At 42.8% G+C, this 23,183-nt stretch overlaps 1 protein-coding gene across 6 annotated transcripts in view; it reads right to left on the bottom strand.

The window, feature by feature from the left end:
• The window catches only part of LOC140715275 (catenin alpha-3-like), a 1,577,100-nt gene that overhangs the window by 274,510 nt on the left and 1,279,407 nt on the right, over positions 1–23,183 (bottom strand). For all 6 annotated transcript variants that reach the window (XM_073027216.1, XM_073027218.1, XM_073027219.1 and 3 more), the window contains one exon: positions 2,683–2,883. In XM_073027216.1, coding sequence (XP_072883317.1) covers positions 2,683–2,883 — 201 coding nt within the window. The remainder of the gene's footprint in view (positions 1–2,682; positions 2,884–23,183) is intronic.

Genomic DNA, 23,183 nt, shown 5'->3' with positions numbered 1-23,183 from the left:
CCCAGCGCAACTCTAGCCTAACTCTAGTATCTAATAAATCACAATTTACAATGACCTACTAACTGGTACCTCGTTGGACTGTAGGAGGAAACTGGAGCACCCGGAGAAAACCAATGCATTCCACAGGGAGAACATACAGACTCCGTACAGGTGACATCGGAAATGAGCTCTGAACTCCGATGCCCCTAGCTGTAATAGTCTTGCCATAGCTACCATGTTACTGTGGTGCCCTCAACCTCCACTTCCTGAAGTCCACAATCAGTTCCTTGGTCTTACTGACGTTGAGTGTAAGGTCGTTGTTAGGATGCCACTCAACCCCCTCATCTACATCACTCCTGTAAGCCTCCTTTTCACCATCTGAGTTTCTGCTAACAACAGTTAAAACATAGAAATCTACAGCTCATTCCAGACCCTTCGGCCCACAATATTGTGCCAACCATGTAAACTACTCTCGATACTGCCTAGAATTACCCTACTACGGAGCCCTCCATTTTACTAAACTCCATGTACCCATCTTAGAGACCCTTAAAAGATGTCGCCAGCAGCCCATTCCACACACCCACCACTCTCTGTGTAAGAAGCGTCCCCTCTGTACCTACTTCCAAGCATCTTAAAACTATGTCCCCTTGTATTAGCCATTTTTGCCCTGGGAAAAAGCCTCTGGCTATCCACACGAGCAATGCCCCTCATCATCTTATACACCTCTATCAGGTCACCCCTTATCCTCCGTCGATCTGAGTTAGAAAAGGCCAAGTTCACTCGACCCATTCTCACGAGGTACGTCACTATTTCAAATGCTTGCTATCCAAAGTATTTTCATTGTATTAAAAGCACAGGACCCAAATTAAAGAAGGAAACCGTGCTTTGCCATTTGACTATCATAAAAATTCACTTGATTTCATTTAAAGCAGTCAGGCATAGTTAACTGTGACCCAGCTTAAAACCTTAAAGCCGTAATGTCAGTGCTGTTCTATACCAGCGGCATTTGCAACCAGACCTGCTGTAAGTAAAGAATTGCATAGGGGCTGAAGCGGCACTTTGTCTCACCGCTGAAACAGAGCCAGTGCCAGGGGATGCATTCTATAATGGGATGACATGCTATCCAATTCTGTGCTCTCCTCTAATGTTTTGCAATTAACAAATAAAGACAGAAATACCTGTCACAACAAATTAAGCAATGCATTATATTTCACAATTTAAAAATGCAGCATTCAATTTCCCACAGGCACAAACATCAATCAGTTTTGTCAAAGCAAAGAAGAGGTATTTTGAAATCCATTTGGAAAAGCACTGCATCTGTAGCTCATTACCAATACTACACTGATTGAAGGATCCTTCACTTTCCCTGTAGTCGGCCTGTCATATCTAGCCTTTGTTCAAAGGCTTGACAGATAAACGTGTCAACAAAAAAGCTTACAGTGGAGGTGAAGGCAGAAATTCACACGGTACAAAAAGCCCTTAAAAAACACTCCTACATCCAACTAAACTCCAGATTCCCAGACCTCCTAATTATCTTTTATTTAAATAAATTATTTTACAGAATTGAAATCTGGAGGTATAGAAGACTGACTTGCTTTCTGTCAGCTTGTTGGAAAAAAGTCTTTCATCAGAAGAAAATCAGTTAATAGATTTGCTGTCTGCTTGATTTTCAAATCAAACGAGCTTGCACAAGTTTACTTGAAAAAAGACCTTCATTAATTGTTTTGCTCTTTTCTGATAATGGCCTGTATTTGGCCTGGATCAGCTGCTTAATTACAACTTGATTACCAGCTCAGTCTGCAAACTGATTGCAGGCCCAGTTTGCCTTCTGTTTACTGAGATACAGACAAAAGCTGGGTCACTTGATTTTACATTGTACTACATTGGAATCACACAAACACCTTAATACCTTAACCTTAGAATTATTTAACATACTGCTTAATTTAGATTAACACTTCACACAAACTTCTACATAAATAGAGCCTGCTATATAAGAAAATGAAGAAACAATGGCTTGCTGATTTATGACCAGAGAGTGTGCATCGCAACTTCAATAACACAGGTTTAATTCTGACCAGTGCCATCTCTTGGCCTCGGACATTCTCCCTGTGACTGCGTCAGAGTCCTCCAACCTTACTCTGGTTTCCACCCACATCCCAAAATGTGCAGATCGGCTGGGTAGTTGACCATCATGAATTATTCTTAATGTGTAGAGGGGTGGAACAGGGGATCAGGGGGAGTGGGCAGATGATGAGAATGTGGAGAGACTAAACTGAGTTGGTGTCAGATTGGAACAAGTGGGTGTTTGAGGGCCAGCATGGATTCAGTTGGTAGAAGGACCTCTTTCAATGCTGTATGATTCTGAGACCCTAAGGAGCATCTGTGCTATTATGAGCTGATTTTTGTACTAATATTAGCCCATTTCAACAAGCTACCTGCTCCACAGTACAATTCATCAGTACAAATACTTAAATTAACTTCCAGTATTCCGTCCAGAAATTCTTTGAAGATACTATTCAAATATATGGAGAAAAATGCAGGTGTACTCCATCATAGTTCTGTTTTGTTACAATTACTCTAGATAAGTATGACCAAGGTAAAGAAGGAAAAGCCAACTAAAATTTTGAAATAGATTAGTGAATTAAGGGAATATTTTGGGTGAAATGCTCATGATTCCTGAAAGATGAAGTGAAAGGCACCTACCAAATTCCTCCAGGTAGTGGACACTTTTCATCACACTTTCAGTGTAGACTCCAGGCTCATAGTTTTCCATCTCACAACTGACGACGTGAGCAACCCTAGCAGCCCGTCCTCGAATTGCCCCTGCGACACGATCCAGGGCATCAGGATCCTTCTCCCTCAAAGAGATGATGCAGTTATTCACGTCTTCTAGAATATGACTCTCTGGAAAACAAAATACGGGAGAAAGATCTGTAATCAAATTTCAACGCACGTAAAGCAGATCAGCATCCCTTATTTGTATGAAACATAATGAATGCGGCTGATTAGGAGCTACGTTTTTGAGAAAGTGTGCAGTGATGTTCACTGCAGGTTTCCCTCCAGCCTTTCATTCTAAAGTCGGATCCAATCTTAAGTGTTATGATCAATGAATCACCAAAGTGCTAGTTCTAAGGATCTATGGATGAATTTGGTACAACATATTCCCTGGTCCCATTCAGAACCTTAATAGATGCTGCCACTGGGAAAAACAAGGTATGATATTAAGTTTAAAGCATACTGTTGAGGAAAAACAGAAGTCATTTTGATTTACTTCATCTCGGTGTCAGTGTGGTTTGATGTCGCTTTTATTGTTCCGTCTTGTGAGTTAAGAATGGAAATAAATGTGGAACATCCTTGATTAATTTTGTGCACGCATCTTGTAAAGGTGTGTAACAAGTACCGAGTGATAGAACTGTTAGAAAACAGAACCCAAAGGATTAAAGGAACAAGTGATGTGCAGATGGACAGGGAGCTGCTGTATACAGACGGGAGGAAAGTGTGTGGAGAAAAGAGACCGTCCTCCCCCACGGGAGTTGGTGATAAAATGGAAAATGGGAGCCTATGCTTTGAGATGAGTTTAACATAATAAAGTGCCTGAAGTACAGATCGTGCAGATGAGAAATTTGGGAGAAAATTATGAAAGTAGAAATTGCATGGGGAACTGTCAGCAGGCAAATTGGAGGAAAACTCAGATGTGCTCCATTAATACAAAGGAGCAAACACAAAATGCTGGGGGATCTCAGCAGTTCAGGTAGCATCTCTGAGGGGGAATGAACAGTTGATATTTTGGGTGGAGATCGCTCACCTGGACTGGAAAGGAAGAGGGAAAAGGTATGGGAGGGGAAGGAGTACAAGTTGGCATTAGCCAAATGATAGGTGAAAGCAGCTGAGGGGAAACTAACACACACAAAATGCTGGAGGAACTCAGCAGGTCAGGCAGCATCTATGGAAAAGAGTAAACGGTTGATGTTTTGGGCTGAGACCTTTTATCAAGTCTGATGAAGGGTCTCAGCCCGAAACGTCGACTGTACTCTTTTCCATCGATGCTGCCTGGCCTCTGAGTTCCTTCAGCATTTTGTGTGTGTCGCTTAAATTTCCAGCACCTGCAGACTTTCTCTTGTTTGTGAGGGGAAAAGAGGTGCTTGAGAAAGGGGGTTGAGGTTAGAAGCTGGGAGGTGATAAGTGGAAGAGGTAAAAATCTGAAAATTGAATCTGATAGGAGAGAAGACTGGATGATGGGAGCAAGGAAAGGAGGAGACACACCAGAGAGAGGTGATGGGCAGGAGAGGAGAAGTGAAGGAAACTTCTCATTCAAGCTCCAAGTTCTCTTGGATCCCGTGAGCTATTTGGCTAATTCCATATATCCATCAAATGTTCTCCTCGCATCAACTGTTCTTATTATCTCCTCCAAGGAGTGTTGGAAAATGCTAGTCAGAGCCTCTACTATTTCTTTCTTTGCTTCTTTAGAGCATTTTATCCCAAATTTATATAATTTTGAAAATGCTACACCCCGAGTTATGCTCCCTTCATCCGTGTTTATTATTTCCATTTCTTTACACTCTTTACTGTGATGTCAGTGCTCATTCATCACCTATTTTTTTGTGAAAATGTTTATAAAATACACGGGTTCACATGACTACACCCAAGCTTTTGGTTGTCTGGTTGGACCCACACTTTGCAATTCTCTTCCCCCTCATGTATTTATTGTCTCTGTCTGTGGAACTGAAAGCTGCTGTCACAATGACAGAACGTAGAAATTTACAGCGCAGTACTGGCCCTTCAGCCCACAATGTTGTGCCGACCCTTTAACCAATTCTAAAATCAATTTCATCCTTCCCTCCTACATAGCCTTCCAGTTTTATATCATCCATGTGCCTTTCTAAGAGTCTTTTAAACATCCTTAATGTATCTGCCTCTCCCAGTAGGGCGTTCCAAGTACCCACCACTCCTTGTGTTAAAAAAACCTACCTCTGTCACCCCACTTATACTTCCCTGCAATCACCTTAAAACTATGCCCCTCATATTAGTCATTTCTGCCCCTTCTCTCTGCTTGATTTATGCCTCTATTCTACAAAGGTATTGAGAGTATGTACCCTGTCGATGACCAAAGCCAAATACAGTTGTACCGAGCTTCACATCAGTCATAGTGAGCCCAGAATGGCATAAAGTAAAGCCAAATAATTCATAGCAAGTTAATGGCAGCTGCAACATTACAGCACAATGGGTAAGGAAAAGAAACTCTGCTGGGAATGTATCATTGTACTTACAATGGAGAAAATGGTTTTTCAATCATGAGGTCTAAGGCAATGTTTATGTCACTCAGAAGCTTCTGTCTATTCCACTTTGTATATCTGACCAACAAATCATGTTCAGTCTCCCTCACATTTATCAACTTTTTAAAACTTTATATTCACCTCACTTACAGTGGCTTTAGAGCAAAGTGATGACACTTATCCATGAAAATGGCAACAAGTCTGGGCCTGGTGTGCGTATCCGATCTAGGAACCGCTCAAAGTTGTGGACGGATTTCTGACAGCAAATCTATCCTGAAGCCTAGTTGCTGGATTTCACTCAGAGCCAGGCAGCAGAGCACAGATTTGCTGGAACTCCCAGACACTTTGGCTGGGAAACTCATCTGCGATTTAGTGCCATGGTGGATCTGGCACAGGTCTGGAACAATTGGCAGAGAGAAAGGTAACAATGTAAGTTTTTGTTTGTAAGAAGGTTGATGATTGTTTTGCAATACTCTTGAGAAAATTTTACTTTAGCTCACATTTATGTTTTGTTATTTAATTCTTTGACAGTCTTTGAATGAACACAGAAGGAAGGTCAGTGTTGGGCATCAATCAGAAGTGTTCTCAGCAGTCTCACAGACCATGTACTTGGCCTGATGACGCAGTGTCACACCTGAGCACTATGCAGGCATTGAGTCAACCATATTCAGAAACAATTCATGGACTTTGCATAAAGTGAAAGAAAAACTGAGACAAGTGCTGAACACTGTGACGACTTTAGGCGGAGAGAGCCACACTTACCACAACCTCAGCCATAAAGCCAATATATTAGCTGGAACATTTGAATTCAAAGTAAGCACAGAGTGTTATGTTAGAAATAAACTCTTCTCTGCATGTATTTTGCAATTATATCCATCTACTGAATGGAGTACACCTGAAAACTACATCTGGTCTTCAATCCCTGGGAGATAACAGGTTAGAGAAATAATTCATTTCAAACAGATTAAAATGCTAATGGAAGATTAATTAGACAAACCACTGAAGACCCTGCACTAAGACAATAATGGACAACAACAGATCAAGAATTCCTGAGCCGACTGCAATTGTGTTTTTTTTCTCTTTTAAACATAAAATTGAATTCTGCAGTAGCTGGAAGGATAAATAATTCCAATTGCATGGACACAGAAAAGTTATCCCACTCTGTTATGCTGTTAATACTTAGTGCAGTTGTTACTGACTTCATTAAAACCAGTGTGGATGAGTGTGTGCCCACAAAGACTTACTGTACATTCCCAAACCAAAAGCCATGGATGAACCAGCAGGCACGTCATCTGCTGAAGGCAAGATCTGTGGTATTCAAGTCCGGCGACCCAGGCCTCTACCAGAAAACCAGGTATGATTTGCGGAGGGCTATTTCAAGGGTGAAGGGACAATTTAGAACAAGGTTGGAGGTGATATCAGATGCATGGCAACTCTGGCAGTGACTGCAAGACATTACTTCCTACAAAGAAAAACCCAATAGCATGAATGGCAGCGATGCTTCACTACCAGATGAACTCAACGCCTTCTATGCCCGCTTTGAAAGGGAGAACACAACTACAGCTGTGAAGATCCCTGCTGCACCTGATGACCCTGTGATCTCTGTCTCAGAGGCTGATGTTAGACTGTCTTTAAAGAGAATGAACCCTTGCAAGGCAAAAGGTCCCGATGGAGTACCAGGTATGGCTCTGAAAACCTGTGCCAGCCAACTAGCAGGAGTATTCAAGGACATTTTCAACCTCTCACTGCTATGGGCAGAAGTTCCCACTTGCTTTAAAAAGGCAACAATTATACCAGTGCCAAAGAAGAATAATGTGGGCTGCCTTAACGACTATCGCCTGGTAGCACTCACACTGACAGTGATGAAATGCTTTGAGAGGTTGGTCATAACCAGACTGAACTCCTGCCTAAGCAAGGACCTGGACCCACTGCAATTTGCCTATCGCCACAATAGGTCAAGGGCAGACACAATCTCCACGGCTCTTCACATGGCTTTAGACCACCTGGACAACACAAACACCTATGTCAGGATGCTGTTCATCGACTATAACTCAGCGTTTAATACCATCATTCCCACAATCCTAATTGAGAAGTTGTAGAACCTTGGCCTCTGTACTTCCCTCTGCAACTGGATCCTCAGCTTCCTAACCGGAAGCTTCCTAACCGGATTAGTGATAACATATCCTTTTTGCTGACGATCAACACTAGGCGCACCTCAGGGGTATGTGCTTGGCCCACTGCTCTACTCTCTGTATACACATGACTGTGTGGCTAGGCATAGATCAAACACCATCTACAAATTTGCTGACAATATAGCCATTGTTGGTAGAATCTCAGGTGGTGACGAGAGGGCGTACAGAAGTGAGATATGCCAACTAGTGGAGTGGTGCCGCAGCAACAACCTTGCACTCAATGTCAGTAAGATGAAAGAGCTGATTGTGGACTTCAGGAAGGGTAAGACGAAGGAGCAAATACCAATCCTCATAGAGGGATTGGAAGTGGAGAGAGTGAGCAGCTTCAAGTTCCTGGGTGTCAAGATCTCTGAGGATCTAACCTGGTCTCAGCATAGTGATGTAGTTATGAAGAAGGCAAGACAGCAGCTATACTTTATTAGGAGTTTGAAGCGATTTGGTATGTCAACAAATACACTCAAAAACTTCAATAGTTGCCCCGTGGAGAGCATTCTGACAGGCTACATCACTGTCTGGTATGGAGGGGCTACTGCACAGGACCGAAAGAAGCTACAGAAGGTTGTAATTCTAGTCAGCTCCATCTTGGGTACTAGCCTACAAAGTACCCAGAACATCTTCAGGGAGCGATGTCTCAGAAAGGTAGCGTCCATTATTCAGGACCTCCAGCACCCAGGACATGCCCTTTTCTGACTGTTACCATCAGGTAGGAGGTACAGAAGCCTGAAGGCACACACTCAGCAATTCAGGAACAACTTTTTCCCCTCTGCCATCTGATTCCTAAATGGACATTGAAGCTTTGGACAGTACCTCACTTCTTTTTTTAATATACAGTATTTCTGTTTTTGCACATTTTTTAATAATCTATTCTGATTTACTCGTTTGTTTATTATGTTTTATTTTATGTATTATTATTTCTCTCTCTCTCTCTCTGCTGGATTATGTATTGCATTGAACTGCTGCTGCTAAGTTAACAAATTTCATGTCAAATGCTGGTGATAATAAACCTGACTCTGATTCTGAATGGAAAACATATTTCTCTTGATCCAATCTTAGTTACTGCCCATTGTGCCACTGGCGTGTAGGGCAGCAATGTAAGTCCTCCATCTCCATCTAATATAGAAGGATTCTTCATTGTTGTTACTATAACAATTGTTTTTAGACCTGTCGGGGTTTTGAGCCCTAAGCTGAACCCCCTAACCTGGACCACTCTCACTCTGCCCTCTACCCTTTGACCTGTTTGGCATGGGTGACCCTACCAAGAGCCTAAGCGCAAGGCCCAAAGTCCAGCCAACATAGCTCTCTGAGTCACTCAGGGACGCAAGGCTCCAAACCCTACATCAAGGTTGTGGTCCTCTTGGAGGAGATCCAGTCTATTTCAAAATCTCTGCGGCTCACTCTAGGCTTCTCCCCACCCCATTTGCCCAAGTTTGAGTGAGAGTTAGGCTAATCATTACACCTGTCCCCAGATATTTGGCTTAAATATGGCTTATTTTGGCTTAATATTCACTAGAACTTAATTGGTATGAGTAAATCTTGATCACATGCTTTCATATCAATTAATTTTCCTATTGGTTGCTAACTTCAGCATCCTTAATATAACTTGGCCACCAAAAGACAAATATAGGGAATACTGTGACACAGGTCAAAGCCTGTATCATGTAGACAGAAGACATTCTTTCATTTCACAGGAGTGGAAAAAAGTTCCATTCACCATCATTTCACCTGCGATACCCCCAACCACAGAGTTATCTCACTGGTATAGTTAAAGGCCAGAGTTTCAAACAGCTGTAGCTGCTATGTCACCAAGACAGGATGACAAATTGTGGCCTCTGCTAGAACTGACTTGGGGAAAAAATGAAGCCCATGATTACTGCTGATACAACAAATGAGTAATTATAATTGAATGGATTTCAAGGGACTTACAAGAACATAGAAATCTACAGCACATTACAGGCCCTTCGGCCCACTATGTTGTGCCAACCATGTAACCTACTCTAGAGACTGCCTAGAATTACCCTACCACATAGCTCTCTATTTTTCTAAGTTCCATGTACCTACCTAAGAGTCTCTTAAAGACCCTATTGTATCTGCCTTTACTGTCACCGCCAGCAAAGCATTCCACACACCCACCGCTCTCTGTGTGAAGAACTTACCCTGGCATCCCTCTGTACTTACTTCCAAGCACCTTAAAACTGTGCCCTCTCGTGCTAGCCATTTCAGCTCTGGGAAAAAGCTTCTGACTATCCACACAATCAAGCCTCTCATCATCTTGTACACCTCTATCAGGTCACCTCTCATCCTCCATCACTCTAAGGAGAAAAGGCCAAGTTCACTCAGCCTATTCTCAGAAGGCACACTCTCTAATACACTTAGACATTTAACCAATACACCATATCCACTGGACGTTATTGAACAATGGGACTGGGTAAAGTGTAGTGACATGAACTGAGGACTGGATAATGGACAGACAGCAATAAGTTAGAATAAATGGGTGGTTCCTGGAACAGGAGATATAACCTATGAGTTGCATGGATATTGGTGCTGGGATCCCAGATGTTCTCAAAATATGTCAATAATTTGAAATATGTAATAGATCCAAGTCTCCTGATGAAACAAAGATTGATGGAAGTGAGCAGTGAGAGTTGTGAGTGTGAGGCTGGGAGTATTCAGGGGAGACAAACATGCAAAATGAATGGACAAAGAGTGGACTTTTTGCAGATATATGGAAAATTCTACAGTCATCATTTCTCAAGCAGAGTATTTTCACTTGCCAACACGAGTGAATCTGCAGATGCTGGAAATAAATAAAAACACAAAATGCTGGCAGAACTCAGCAGGTCAGACAGCATCTATGGGAGGAGGTAGTGACGACGTTTTAGGCCGAAACCCTTCACTCCTGCTGGAAATCCAAGCAACACAGAAGAAATGCTGGAGGAACTCAGAACTCAGCAGGCCAGGCAGCTTCTATGGAAATGAGTAAACAGGGTATTGGCCCGAAACGTTGACTGTTTACTCTTTTCCACAGATGCTGCCTGGCCTGCTGAGTTCCTCCAGCAAAGTGCAAGAGAAGCAGTTAGAGGAAATTAAATGAGGGAAAGGGATTGATTTGACAGTAGTGTGGATGAGGTGGGCTGAGTGGATTCCTTCAATGCCATCAGGAAATTTGAATATGGGGCTTGCATGAATGCTGCGAGACAATGCTGGATATTAACAACAGCAAGACCTGCAGATCTACCCCACCAACCAGTTGCTGGATAGTGGTGGCGTTGGATTTATTGTGTACTGTCTTGCCGTCTGCTGCAGCCACTCAACGAGGAAGGTGTCAGAGGCAGTGCACAGGGATGGTCGAGCTACAGCCGAGGAGCTGTGTGGCCTCAGCAGGAGCACGGACCAGGCCCTCATGCCGGGGGTGGGGGGGGGGGGGTGTGTCACCTGTTGCAGCTGCCCAGGGGAGGAGACACTGGAGGTGGTGTGGGAGGGAGAGAGCAGAGGTGTGGTGGGTGTGTTAGAGTCTGTGCTGAGTCGGAGCTGGCCTCTCCCGTGGGTGCTGCTCTCCAGAGTACGCTCGGTAGAAGTCAAGCTGGATTGCATTATTTCTGCAGCTCCAACAGCGCATGATGAGGAACTGCTGTGGGCCTGTTCTTGCAGAAACATGGCTCCAGGACAACATCCCATGCACCATCAATCTGCAGGTCACAGCACTCTGGTGCTTGGGCTATATATTTTTTGTTACTGCATGTTTTTTTTTGCTATGTAACTCTATATGCTATATGTGCTGTGTGTGACTGTTGGTACTATGTTCTGCCCATTGGCCTCACTGTATTGTTCGACTGTATTCATGTGTGGGTGAATGACAATTGAATTTGAACTTCAACTTCCACAATCCTTCTTCCTTTGTGCAAGTTGTGATTCAGACAGTGGAGTCCTTTCCCATTGGACCAGGATCTTTTGTTTTTCCAGCCTCATTGGCACCAGTTTGAGGGCATTCACTCTCACCTCATCTCTGGATTTCAGTTCTGTGTTTGGATCAAGGCTGTTTTAGATTTACGCAATGCAGAAACAGGCTGTTCATTGCCAAGCCAAACAAGATTCCAGTCTAAGCTAGCCCCCTTTGCCTGCCTTTGACCCACTTCCCTCCAAACCTTTCCTACCCATGTACTCATCAAGACCCTTCGCTTGGACTGAAAGAGTTGATCCAAAGCTCTGACTGCTGATTTCCTTCTACATTTATGAGGTCTGAAGAGAAGTCAGCTTGGAAAACGTGAACTGTACTCCCAGGAATAAGTTATGAATGACTAACTGCTGTTTAATATCACTGCCGGGAGCACTTTCCATCATTACACTGCTGATTAAGGTGGTCTGATTGTGCAGCCATCAGCCAGTTTGTGAACAAGGCACACCCTGGCAAATACCCACATTAAGAAGTAGATGCCAGAGTTGGAACTTTCCTAGAAAAGCTTTTTTAGAGGGACAGTTGATTCTGGAGTGCAGTTCTTCAGAGCTGGGAGATCGTCTCGCCCCCATTGCCTTTGTTACTTCCAATGTCCTCAGCCATTTCTTGACATGACACAGAAGAAGATAAAGGAAATTAATCGTTTGACTGCCTTTTGTTCCTCTTTAATGCTTTACTTTCTTGGCAATATGTTCCTAAACTATGTCTTCCCTACTTCTGCCCACCGATTATATTTTATATATATATTTTTTAATTTAGCAATGTGGCATGGAGTATGCCATATCCATGTATGTATGTTTGTATGTATAAAACATACAAACCAATTGCAAGAAAAATACGGAAGCCCAAGAGATGGGAGTGTTAGTTTGACCTTTTCAGTAAGCAAGGCGTGCACATATGACATGATAGCACGATGAAGTTTGCCATTCATGTGCTTTTGCGTATAACCTGTAATGGAGTATTTAAATGAACAAGAATGCTTAATCAAACTACCATTACTGAAATATCAAACACACAGCAGAACAGGCCTTTCCAGCCCTTCGAGCCATGACACCCCAGCAACCCCCAACAAACTCGATTAACCTTATCATGGGACAATTTACAATGGACAATTAACCTACCAGCTACATCTTTGGATTGTGGGAGGAAACTGACAGTATGGAGAGAACCTGGAAACTGGACAACCTGGAGAAAACCCACACATTCCAGGGGGAGGACCTGCGGAGCCTCTTTACAGACCAGCGCCAGAACTGAACTCCACACGCCGGAATGGATCTTGTAATAGGATCTTGCTAACTGCTATGTTAGGTGCAGTGGGTGGCTTAGGAAGAATATTGCGTGTGCTGCACTATAGGAGTTTCATATAGGTGTGCCTGTGCTCAGTTTGAGCATCCAGTGAAGAACATTCCACTCTCTAACCTACCAGTTCACCGACTCTGCTGACAGTTGTCACTGCATAGATTTCACAAACGACCATTTAAAGACTTGCTGATAGACTGAGGAACCAAATGGAGACAGCTTGAGGTAAATGGAATCTTTTGGAAACTGTTGATCATGCTTCCTCTACGGACGTTCATACTCCGTTTTAAATCACAACCTTGCTCATCTGAAGACATTCATCATTCCGAGTCGGCAGAGAAGAAGTCTGTGTGGATCATAAACACTGGCACCAACCAGCTGGATTGGTTGGCCCGTTTTGATGCCACCCCATGACGGTGCAGGAGTTTGAGCTGCTACCTTACCGCTCCGAGAATTCCAGGTTCAATCCGGAGCTTGCGTGCTGCTTGTTTGGAGTTGACGAATTATCTCCGCAGTCACTGGGGCTTCAGTTTCCTTGTGGAATAACTAGTTGAAGTAAAGCTACACCTTGATGCAGCTATGTGGCCAAAGAACCAAAACGGATTTTATAAGCATGTGAAAGGAAGCAAGTCAAAGAGCTACCAAGGTCTGGAGTCAATATGATGGACAAAGCCTGGAGACTGGAACAGCTTCTTCCCCTCGACCATCAAGTTTCTGGAACTGACCATGAACTCATGCAAACTACCTCACATTTTGCTCCCCTTTTGCACTTCTTATTTATTTTTATATATTTCTTCTTGTAACTTATAGTATTTTTATGTATTCTTCGGAACTGCTGTCACAAAAGAACAAAGGTCACAGCATACGTCCATGATACCGAACCTGATTCTGAGGCCCATTCTGGGGTTGGAGGAGCGTGTGGGTGGGGGGTGGGAGGCTGTTGTTGCGTCTTGTGTTCTGTGTTGCTCTGCCGAGCCTGGTGGGCAGAGTTGGTGCCAGAATGTGTGGTGACAATTGCCCACAGCACATCCTGAAGCTGTACTGGTGGTTTCGATATACTATGAATTAGAATCTGAATCTGACGGTCCAGCTAGGGTCCTGCTGTACCTAATGGGCCGAATTGCCTTCTGTGAGACAAAATTCAAAGGAGACTAAACCTCTGCTAATCAGCTATAACTGGGACTTTAGTGGTGTGGTCAGGCAGATTTTCTAGAATATCGGATGGGATTCAGTTAAAACTCCAACATACTTTTAATTCATGTTTTTGAAAATATTCCCTTATAGATGTTCCAGAGAACCCAAAAGGTTAGAAAGAGTCATGAAACACAAAACCAAATGAGCTTAAAGTCAATATGGGTGCTAGGTCCATGAGACTGGAGGAAAAGCAGGAAAGTCAGCTCCATCATGGGCACTAGCCATCCAGGACATCTTCAAGGAGCGATGCCTCAAAAAGGTGGCATCCATCATTAGGACCCCCATAACCTATGTGATGCCTTGTGCTCCTTGCTACAATCAAGAAGGAGGTACAAGACCCTGAAGGCACACACTCAATGATTAAGGAACAGTTTCTTCCCCTCTGCCGTCCAATTTCTGAATGGACATTGAACCCCTGACCACTACCTCACTACTTTTTTATTTCTATTTTTGCACTACTTATTTAATTTAACTGTTTATACACACATACTTACTGTAATTGATAGTTGTTTTCTCTCTATTATTATGTATTGTTTTGTGCTGCTGCCCCCAAATCAACAAGTTTCACAACATATGCTGATGACATTAGACCTGAATCTGATTCTGAGACTGAAAGGGAGATCAGGAACTGGGTCCCCAGAGAATGGAAAGGAGTGTGCAGACTGCTTTCCTGGAGAGAGCGAGGGTAGGAACCAGTGCTCTGGAAAACAGAAGGGTGTGTGGGACCTGGGGCCTGGTGAACCAGATTCCAAACCGCCAGGATTTACCAATAGTCCGATAGCAGATTATAAGAAATTTACTGTAATTCAATTTCCTCTGAAAGACTGCCTTCCTTGGATGCAAAGCCTGATAAAAGCTGCACTCACCAGCCAGAAAAAAATAGAGTTCAGACTGTACAGACAGTTGTCATTTTGATCAAGTGCACAGACTTCACAAAATACTATTTATAGTAAAGCTAATAGGCTTGTGTATATTAAAATACATTAACAAACCAACAGCAGGAGATATCAACTAAAAGATTGCCTGTGAGGCAAAATATTATTACCTGATCTCTATCATGCTACGATTTAAAATGTTGCCTTTGGAAGAACCTATGTTGTGTTAACACACGAGAGCCCAAATGAAATCACTGGTGGAAGTCATGGGATGGCAAAGGATGTACTGGTCACAGTGGTCAACAGAGTGCAGAATGGACACAGAAACAGGTACCCATGATTAATTGGAGACGCTGGTCACTGGAGTGGCACTTGAGAAAGGAAGAGGATGCTTGCTGCCTGGCTCCTCCATGCCCAAAACCTTAGGCAGGCCCAGCTGAATGGGAAACAAAAGTCTGATCCACTCTTGTGACCTCATCAGTGTTTGTATTCGATCCTTGAATCCTCTTTCCCTGTGCTCATCACAGTTGTGAAAGGGCAACTAATGACTTTCTTTCTCGCATATAACAGAAACAAGCTGACGCCTTTATGTTGACACATGCTCAGATAAAGGCAAGTACATATTAGGAGACTTACTGATTTGTGTAGGACAAGTGGACACCAGGGCATATTAGCAGCTTTCTTGTTTGCAGCTCAGCACAGTAGCATTGTGGTTAGCGCAACACTTAACGGCATTTTTCAGTAAGATGGGGGTTTGATTCCCACTACTGTTGGTAAAGAGTTTGTACATTTTGCCCATGACTGTGTGGGTTTCTGCTGGGTGTTTGGCTTCCTCCCACGTTCCAACGGAATATAGGTCAGACTTAGTGTTTGTGGGCATGCCTCGTTGGGGTCAGAAGTGTGGCTACACTTGTGGGTTGGCCAGCACAAACCTCACCGATTTGATTTGACGGAAACAAAGTCATTTCACTGTGTAGTATATTTCAATGTTTCGAGGCACATGTGACAAATAAAACTAATCTTTATCTGAGCTACCCTGGTAGAGTTAAGTACATAGTTTTCATTAGTATCAGTGGACTCATTAATGCCTCCTCACGTATTTTAGATGTGAGCCTCTCATGAATTGGTGAGATAAGAAGGCATTGCCACAATCGACACACGGGGAATACTCCACACACTGCTGCAGGCTCAGGGCTTCGGTGATATTGGCTCCTGATTATTTTCTACCCCTAACATTCTTGTTAGTGGAGAATGGACAATAGTCATGCCACAGAATATTAGTGTGTGATTTCAAGTCATTGGTGTGACCCCAGGTTGCCCTGCCACTTGAAATTACAAAGCAACACGGTGTGAATAACTGATCGATGGCTCTCCACTTATGAGTAATAAAGTGGAACAGCCTCCTGAAGAGAAATTACAAAGACTGGATTGGATCATTCTTCAACCAAGGAGTCACCAGAGGTCTTGAAGTCCTCTTCTTATTCAAATGTAGTCCTTTGTTGAAAAACTGGGTCCAACTATTGGCAAGAAACAGAAGAGTGCAGGGCTTTCCTGACAAACCTGACAAGGCCTAGATCCAGAATTGATCTGAGAGCAGGTGAAGCCTTCCTCTAGGCCTCCAGGCTGTCAAATCAGATTCTGTGGCATTGAAAACTATTTTTCAAATTATTAACAAGTAAAAATATTTTATTATTTAAAAATTAATGTGTTAAAATCATAAACTAAACACAAGAATACAAAAAGACAAATTAAACAATTAAATAATTATTTCAATTACATATTTTTAAAAGGAAGTTACATTGTGCTTGAGCTTTTCTCCTCACACAATACTTTTCTCATCCAGGTTGTGCGTTTCACTTATAGAAGCAACATCTTAGCCCCATCCCCAGAAAGCCACAGATGGTTAATTATCCTATCAGAGTCCAGCCGCTGTGTTTGTTTCCCCTATTTCATATATGGGACCACCTTCGTGTCGTAATCAGAAATACATAGGTGCACTATTGTAGTGATTCTGTACGGGGAGTTGAAATGTCTAGTGAGTGATTCTGTACGGAGAGTTGAAATGTCTAGTGAGTGATTCTGTAGGGAGAGTTGAAATGTCTAGTGAGTGATTCTGTACGGATAGTTGAAATGTCTAGTGAGTGATTCTGTACGAAGAGTTGAAATGTCTAGTGAGTGATTCTGTACGGGGAGTTGAAATGTCTAGTGAGTGATTCTGTACGGAGAGTTGAAATGTCTAGTGAGTGATTCTGTACGGAGAGTTGAAATGTCCAGTGAGTGATTCTGTACGGAGAGTTGAAATGTCTAGTGAGTGATTCTGTAGGGAGAGTTGAAATGTCTAGTGAGTGATTCTGTACGGATAGTTGAAATGTCTAGTGAGTGATTCTGTACGAAGAGTTGAAATGTCCAGTGAGTGATTCTGTACGGAGAGTTGAAATGTCCAGTGAGTGATTCTGTACGGAGAGTTGAAATGTCCAGTGAGTGATTCTGTACGGAGAGTTGAAATGTCTAGTGAGTGATTTTGTAGGGAGAGTTGAAATGTCTAGTGAGTGATTTTGTAAGGAGAGTTGAAATGTCTAGTGAGTGATTCTGTAGGGAGAGTTGAAATGTCTAGTGAGTGATTCTGTAGGGAGAGTTGAAATGTCTAGTGAGTGATTCTGTACGGAGAGTTGAAATGTCTAGTGAGTGATTCTGTACGGAGAGTTGAAATGTCTAGTGAGTGATTCTGTAGGGAGAGTTGAAACGTCTAGTGCTTGATTCTGTACGGAGAGTTGAAATGTCTAGTGAGTGATTCTGTAGGGAGAGTTGAAATGTCCAGTGAGTGATTTTGTAGGGAGAGTTGAAATGTCTAGTGAGTGATTCTGTACGGACAGTTGAAATGTCTAGTGAGTGATTCTGTAGGGAGAGTTGAAATGTCTAGTGAGTGATTCTGTACGGAGAGTTGAAATGTCTACTGAGTGATTCTGTAGGGAGAGTTGAAATGTCCAGTGAGTGATTCTGTACGGAGAGTTGAAATGTCTAGTGAGTGATTCTGTAGGGAGAGTTGAAACGTCTAGTGAGTGATTCTGTAGGGAGAGTTGAAATGTCCAGTGAGTGATTCTGTACGGAGAGTTGAAATGTCTAGTGAGTGATTTTGTAGGGAGAGTTGAAATGTCTAGTGAGTGATTCTGTAGGGAGAGTTGAAATGTCCAGTGAGTGATTCTGTACGGAGAGTTGAAATGTCTAGTGAGTGATTTTGTAGGGAGAGTTGAAATGTCTAGTGAGTGATTCTGTAGGGAGAGTTGAAATGTCTAGTGAGTGATTTTGTAGGGAGAGTTGAAATGTCTAGTGAGTGATTTTGTAGGGAGAGTTGAAATGTCTAGTGAGTGATTTTGTAGGGAGAGTTGAAATGTCTAGTGAGTGATTCTGTACGGAGAGTTGAAATGTCTAGTGAGTGATTCTGTACGGAGAGTTGAAATGTCTAGTGAGTGATTTTGTAGGGAGAGTTGAAATGTCTAGTGAGTGATTCTGTAGGGAGAGTTGAAATGTCTAGTGAGTGATTCTGTAGGGAGAATTGAAATGTCTAGTGAGTGATTTTGTAGGGAGAGTTGAAATGTCTAGTGAGTGATTCTGTATGGGGAGTTGAAATGTCCAGTGAGTGATTCTGTACGGAGAGTTGAAATGTCTAGTGAGTGATTCTGTACGGAGAGTTGAAATGTCTAGTGAGTGATTTTGTAGGGAGAGTTGAAATGTCTAGTGAGTGATTCTGTACGGAGAGTTGAAATGTCTAGTGAGTGATTCTGTAGGGAGAGTTGAAATGTCTAGTGAGTGATTCTGTAGGGAGAGTTGAAATGTCTAGTGAGTGATTTTGTAGGGAGAGTTGAAATGTCTAGTGAGTGATTCTGTACGGAGAGTTGAAATGTCTAGTGAGTGATTCTGTACGGATAGTTGAAATGTCTAGTGCGTGATTCTGTAGGGAGAGTTGAAATGTCTAGTGAGTGATTTTGTAGGGAGAGTTGAAATGTCTAGTGAGTGATTCTGTACGGAGAGTTGAAATGTCTAGTGAGTGATTCTGTACGGAGAGTTGAAATGTCCAGTGAGTGATTCTGTACGGAGAGTTGAAATGTCTAGTGAGTGATTCTGTAGGGAGAGTTGAAATGTCTAGTGAGTGATTCTGTAGGGAGAGTTGAAATGTCTAGTGAGTGATTTTGTAGGGAGAGTTGAAATGTCTAGTGAGTGATTCTGTACGGAGAGTTGAAATGTCTAGTGAGTGATTCTGTACGGAGAGTTGAAATGTCTAGTGAGTGATTCTGTAGGGAGAGTTGAAATGTCTAGTGAGTGATTCTGTAGGGAGAGTTGAAATGTCTAGTGAGTGATTTTGTAGGGAGAGTTGAAATGTCTAGTGAGTGATTCTGTACGGAGAGTTGAAATGTCTAGTGAGTGATTCTGTACGGAGAGTTGAAATGTCTAGTGAGTGATTTTGTACGGAAAGTTGAAATGTCTAGTGAGTGATTCTGTAGGGAGAGTTGAAACGTCTAGTGCGTGATTTTGTAAGGAGAGTTGAAACGTCTAGTGCTTGATTCTGTACGGAGAGTTGAAATGTCCAGTGAGTGATTTTGTAGGGAGAGTTGAAATGTCTAGTGAGTGATTTTGTAAGGAGAGTTGAAACGTCTAGTGCGTGATTCTGTAGGGAGAGTTGAAACGTCTAGTGAATGATTCTGTACGGAGAGTTGAAATGTCCAGTGAGTGATTTTGTAAGGAGAGTTGAAACGTCTAGTGAGTGATTCTGTAGGGAGAGTTGAAATGTCTAGTGAGTGATTCTGTAGGGAGAGTTGAAATGTCCAGTGAGTGATTTTGTAAGGAGAGTTGAAACGTCTAGTGCGTGATTCTGTAGGGAGAGTTGAAATGTCTAGTGAGTGATTCTGTACGGAGAGTTGAAATGTCCAGTGAGTGATTTTGTAGGGAGAGTTGAAATGTCTAGTGAGTGATTTTGTAAGGAGAGTTGAAACGTCTAGTGCGTGATTCTGTAGGGAGAGTTGAAATGTCTAGTGAGTGATTCTGTACGGAGAGTTGAAATGTCCAGTGAGTGATTTTGTAAGGAGAGTTGAAACGTCTAGTGAGTGTTTCTGTAGGGAGAGTTGAAATGTCTAGTGAGTGATTCTGTACGGAGAGTTGAAATGTCCAGTGAGTGATTTTGTAGGGAGAGTTGAAATGTCTAGTGAGTGATTTTGTAAGGAGAGTTGAAACGTCTAGTGCGTGATTCTGTAGGGAGAGTTGAAACGTCTAGTGCGTGATTCTGTAGGGGGAGTTGAAATGTCTAGTGAGTGATTCTGTACGGAGAGTTGAAATGTCTAGTGAGTGATTTTGTAAGGAGAGTTGAAACGTCTAGTGCGTGATTCTGTAGGGAGAGTTGAAACGTCTAGTGCTTGATTCTGTACGGAGAGTTGAAATGTCCAGTGAGTGATTTTGTAGGGAGAGTTGAAATGTCTAGTGAGTGATTTTGTAAGGAGAGTTGAAACGTCTAGTGCGTGATTCTGTAGGGAGAGTTGAAACGTCTAGTGCTTGATTCTGTACGGAGAGTTGAAATGTCCAGTGTGTGATTTTGTAGGGAGAGTTGAAATGTCTAGTGAGTGATTCTGTACGGAAAGTTGAAATGTCTAGTGCGTGATTCTGTAGGGAGAGTTGAAATGTCTAGTGAGTGATTCTGTAGGGAGAGTTGAAACGTCTAGTGAGTGATTCTGTACGGAGAGTTGAAATGTCTAGTGAGTGATTCTGTACGGAGAGTTGAAATGTCTAGTGAGTGATTTTGTAAGGAGAGTTGAAACGTCTAGTGAGTGATTCTGTACGGAGAGTTGAAATGTCCAGTGAGTGATTCTGTACGGAGAGTTGAAATGTCCAGTGAGTGATTTTGTAAGGAGAGTTGAAACGTCTAGTGAGTGATTCTGTAGGGAGAGTTGAAACGTCTAGTGAGTGATTCTGTAGGGAGAGTTGAAACGTCTAGTGAGTGATTCTGTACGGAGAGTTGAAATGTCCAGTGAGTGATTTTGTAAGGAGAGTTGAATCGTCTAGTGAGTGATTCTGTACGGAGAGTTGAAATGTCCAGTGAGTGATTCTGTACGGAGAGTTGAAATGTCCAGTGAGTGATTTTGTAGGGAGAGTTGAAATGTCTAGTGAGTGATTCTGTACGGAGAGTTGAAATGTCCAGTGAGTGATTCTGTACGGAGAGTTGAAATGTCCAGTGAGTGATTTTGTAGGGAGAGTTGAAATGTCCAGTGAGTGATTTTGTAAGGAGAGTTGAAACGTCTAGTGAGTGATTCTGTACGGAGAGTTGAAATGTCTAGTGAGTGATTCTGTACGGAGAGTTGAAATGTCCAGTGAGTGATTTTGTAGGGAGAGTTGAAATGTCTAGTGAGTGATTTTGTAAGTAGAGTTGAAACGTCTAGTGCGTGATTCTGTAGGGGGAGTTGAAACGTCTAGTGCGTGATTCTGTAGGGAGAGTTGAAACGTCTAGTGCGTGATTCTGTAGGGGGAGTTGAAACGTCTAGTGCGTGATTCTGTAGGGGGAGTTGAAATGTCTAGTGAGTGATTCTGTACGGAGAGTTGAAATGTCTAGTGAGTGATTTTGTAGGGAGAGTTGAAATGTCTAGTGACTGATTTTGTAGGGAGAGTTGAAATGTCTAGTGAGTGATTCTGTAGGGAGAGTTGAAATGTCTAGTGACTGATTTTGTATCTCGCATATGCAATCCATGTTCTTTGCACACTTTTATATGAGGCAGAGAACTTAAAAATCAAGATAACACAATTTTGAGGGCTCCCTTTTTCATTTTGAATAGGGGAGTATTGCTTTGTGGATTATTGATTAGCAACCAGATTTAAGAGCTTAGGAGCTTAAATGAAGATATTGATATATCAAATATCTAACAACCTGGCTGAAATCTGTTATGTTTTGTAACTTCAAAACATTAAAAATAATTGAAAGCAAAACATGGAGCTGGGAATAATTCATGCAATTTTACTTCTAGCAAGACGTATGCACTCATCACGTGATAGTGACATGGTGTATGCATTTCAAGTATTTTTTTACAGGTTAATTATTAATATTAATTAATTATTTAAACAAATAAAGAATGCTTATGCAAACAATATATTTACAATATTACTAAAATAATAAATACACAACCCTCCTCCCTGTTACTGATTGGAATGTGCTTTGTGAACCATATGGGGAGGACATCAACAGACTTACTGATTACATCACTGGCTACATCACCTTCTGTGTGGACACTGTAATACCATCAAGGACTGTTTGTTGCTTCTCTAACAACAAGCCATGGGTCACCAGTGATCTAAAGGCTCTTCTCAAACACAAAAAGAGGGCCTTCAGATCAGGAGACAGTGAGGAATTGAAACACGCAGAGGGAGCCGAAGGGGAAGACCAGGTGGTTAAAGAGGAATACAGGAGAGAGCTGGTGAACAAGCTTGGGCAGAGTAGCACACAGGAGGTGTGGAGAAGCATGAAGAACTTCACTGGCTTCAATCAGTCTAGCTGTGGAGCTTTGGAAAGCAGCTGTGATTGGGCTAAGGAGTAAAACCGGTTCTTCAATAGGTTTGACAAAAGGCCCTCTTATTCACATACCCTTCAGCACACCAGTCCAGGTGCTGAGGTTCTCAATGCTCCCTCCTCCAGTTCAACACATGGATGAACAACACAGGCTACAACTGTCTACATCCCCTCCTCCCCCTACATCGACCATCCACACCTCCACATACCAACTGATATTGTCCTGATCTTCACCTCCCCCAGCCTCCATCTCCCACCAATTCCTCAGTCATCATGGACTCACCTTCACTACTGAGCAGCTGAGAAGGGCTCTGTGGAAACTCAGACATGACAAAGCTTTGGGACCAGATGGCGTGAACCCCAGGGTCCTGAAGGAGTGTGCTGAGCAGCTGCGTGGAGTCCTCCAGCACATTTTCAATCTGAGTCTCAGCCTGGAAAGGGTTCCGACTGTGTGGGAAACATCACGTGTGGTCCCAGTACCCAAGAAGGGCCAACCGAAAGTCTTGAATGACTACCGTCCGGTGACCCTGACCTCACACATCATGAAGACCCTAGAGAGGCTGATCCTGTCTCACCTCCAATCCCTGGTCAGATTAGCTCTTGATCCCCTGCAGTTTGCCTACCAGGAGCACATTGGAGTTGATGATGCTGTCATCTACCTTGTGAACAGAGCCTACTCCCATTGGATAAACAGGGCAACACTGTGAGGATCATGTTTTCTGATCTCTCAAGTGCCTTCAATACCATACAGCCCTCATTGCTGGGGGAGAGGCTCTGTTCAATGCAGATTGGCACTTCCATAGTATCCTGGATAATGGACTACCTGACTGGCAGATTACAGTACATGCGGATTCAGAGCTGTGTGTCAGACGTGGCTAT

Source organism: Hemitrygon akajei, chromosome 23 (genome assembly GCF_048418815.1).
Source record: "Hemitrygon akajei chromosome 23, sHemAka1.3, whole genome shotgun sequence".
NCBI lineage: Eukaryota > Metazoa > Chordata > Chondrichthyes > Myliobatiformes > Dasyatidae > Hemitrygon > Hemitrygon akajei.
This window is presented reverse-complemented; position numbering and strand designations above follow the sequence as displayed.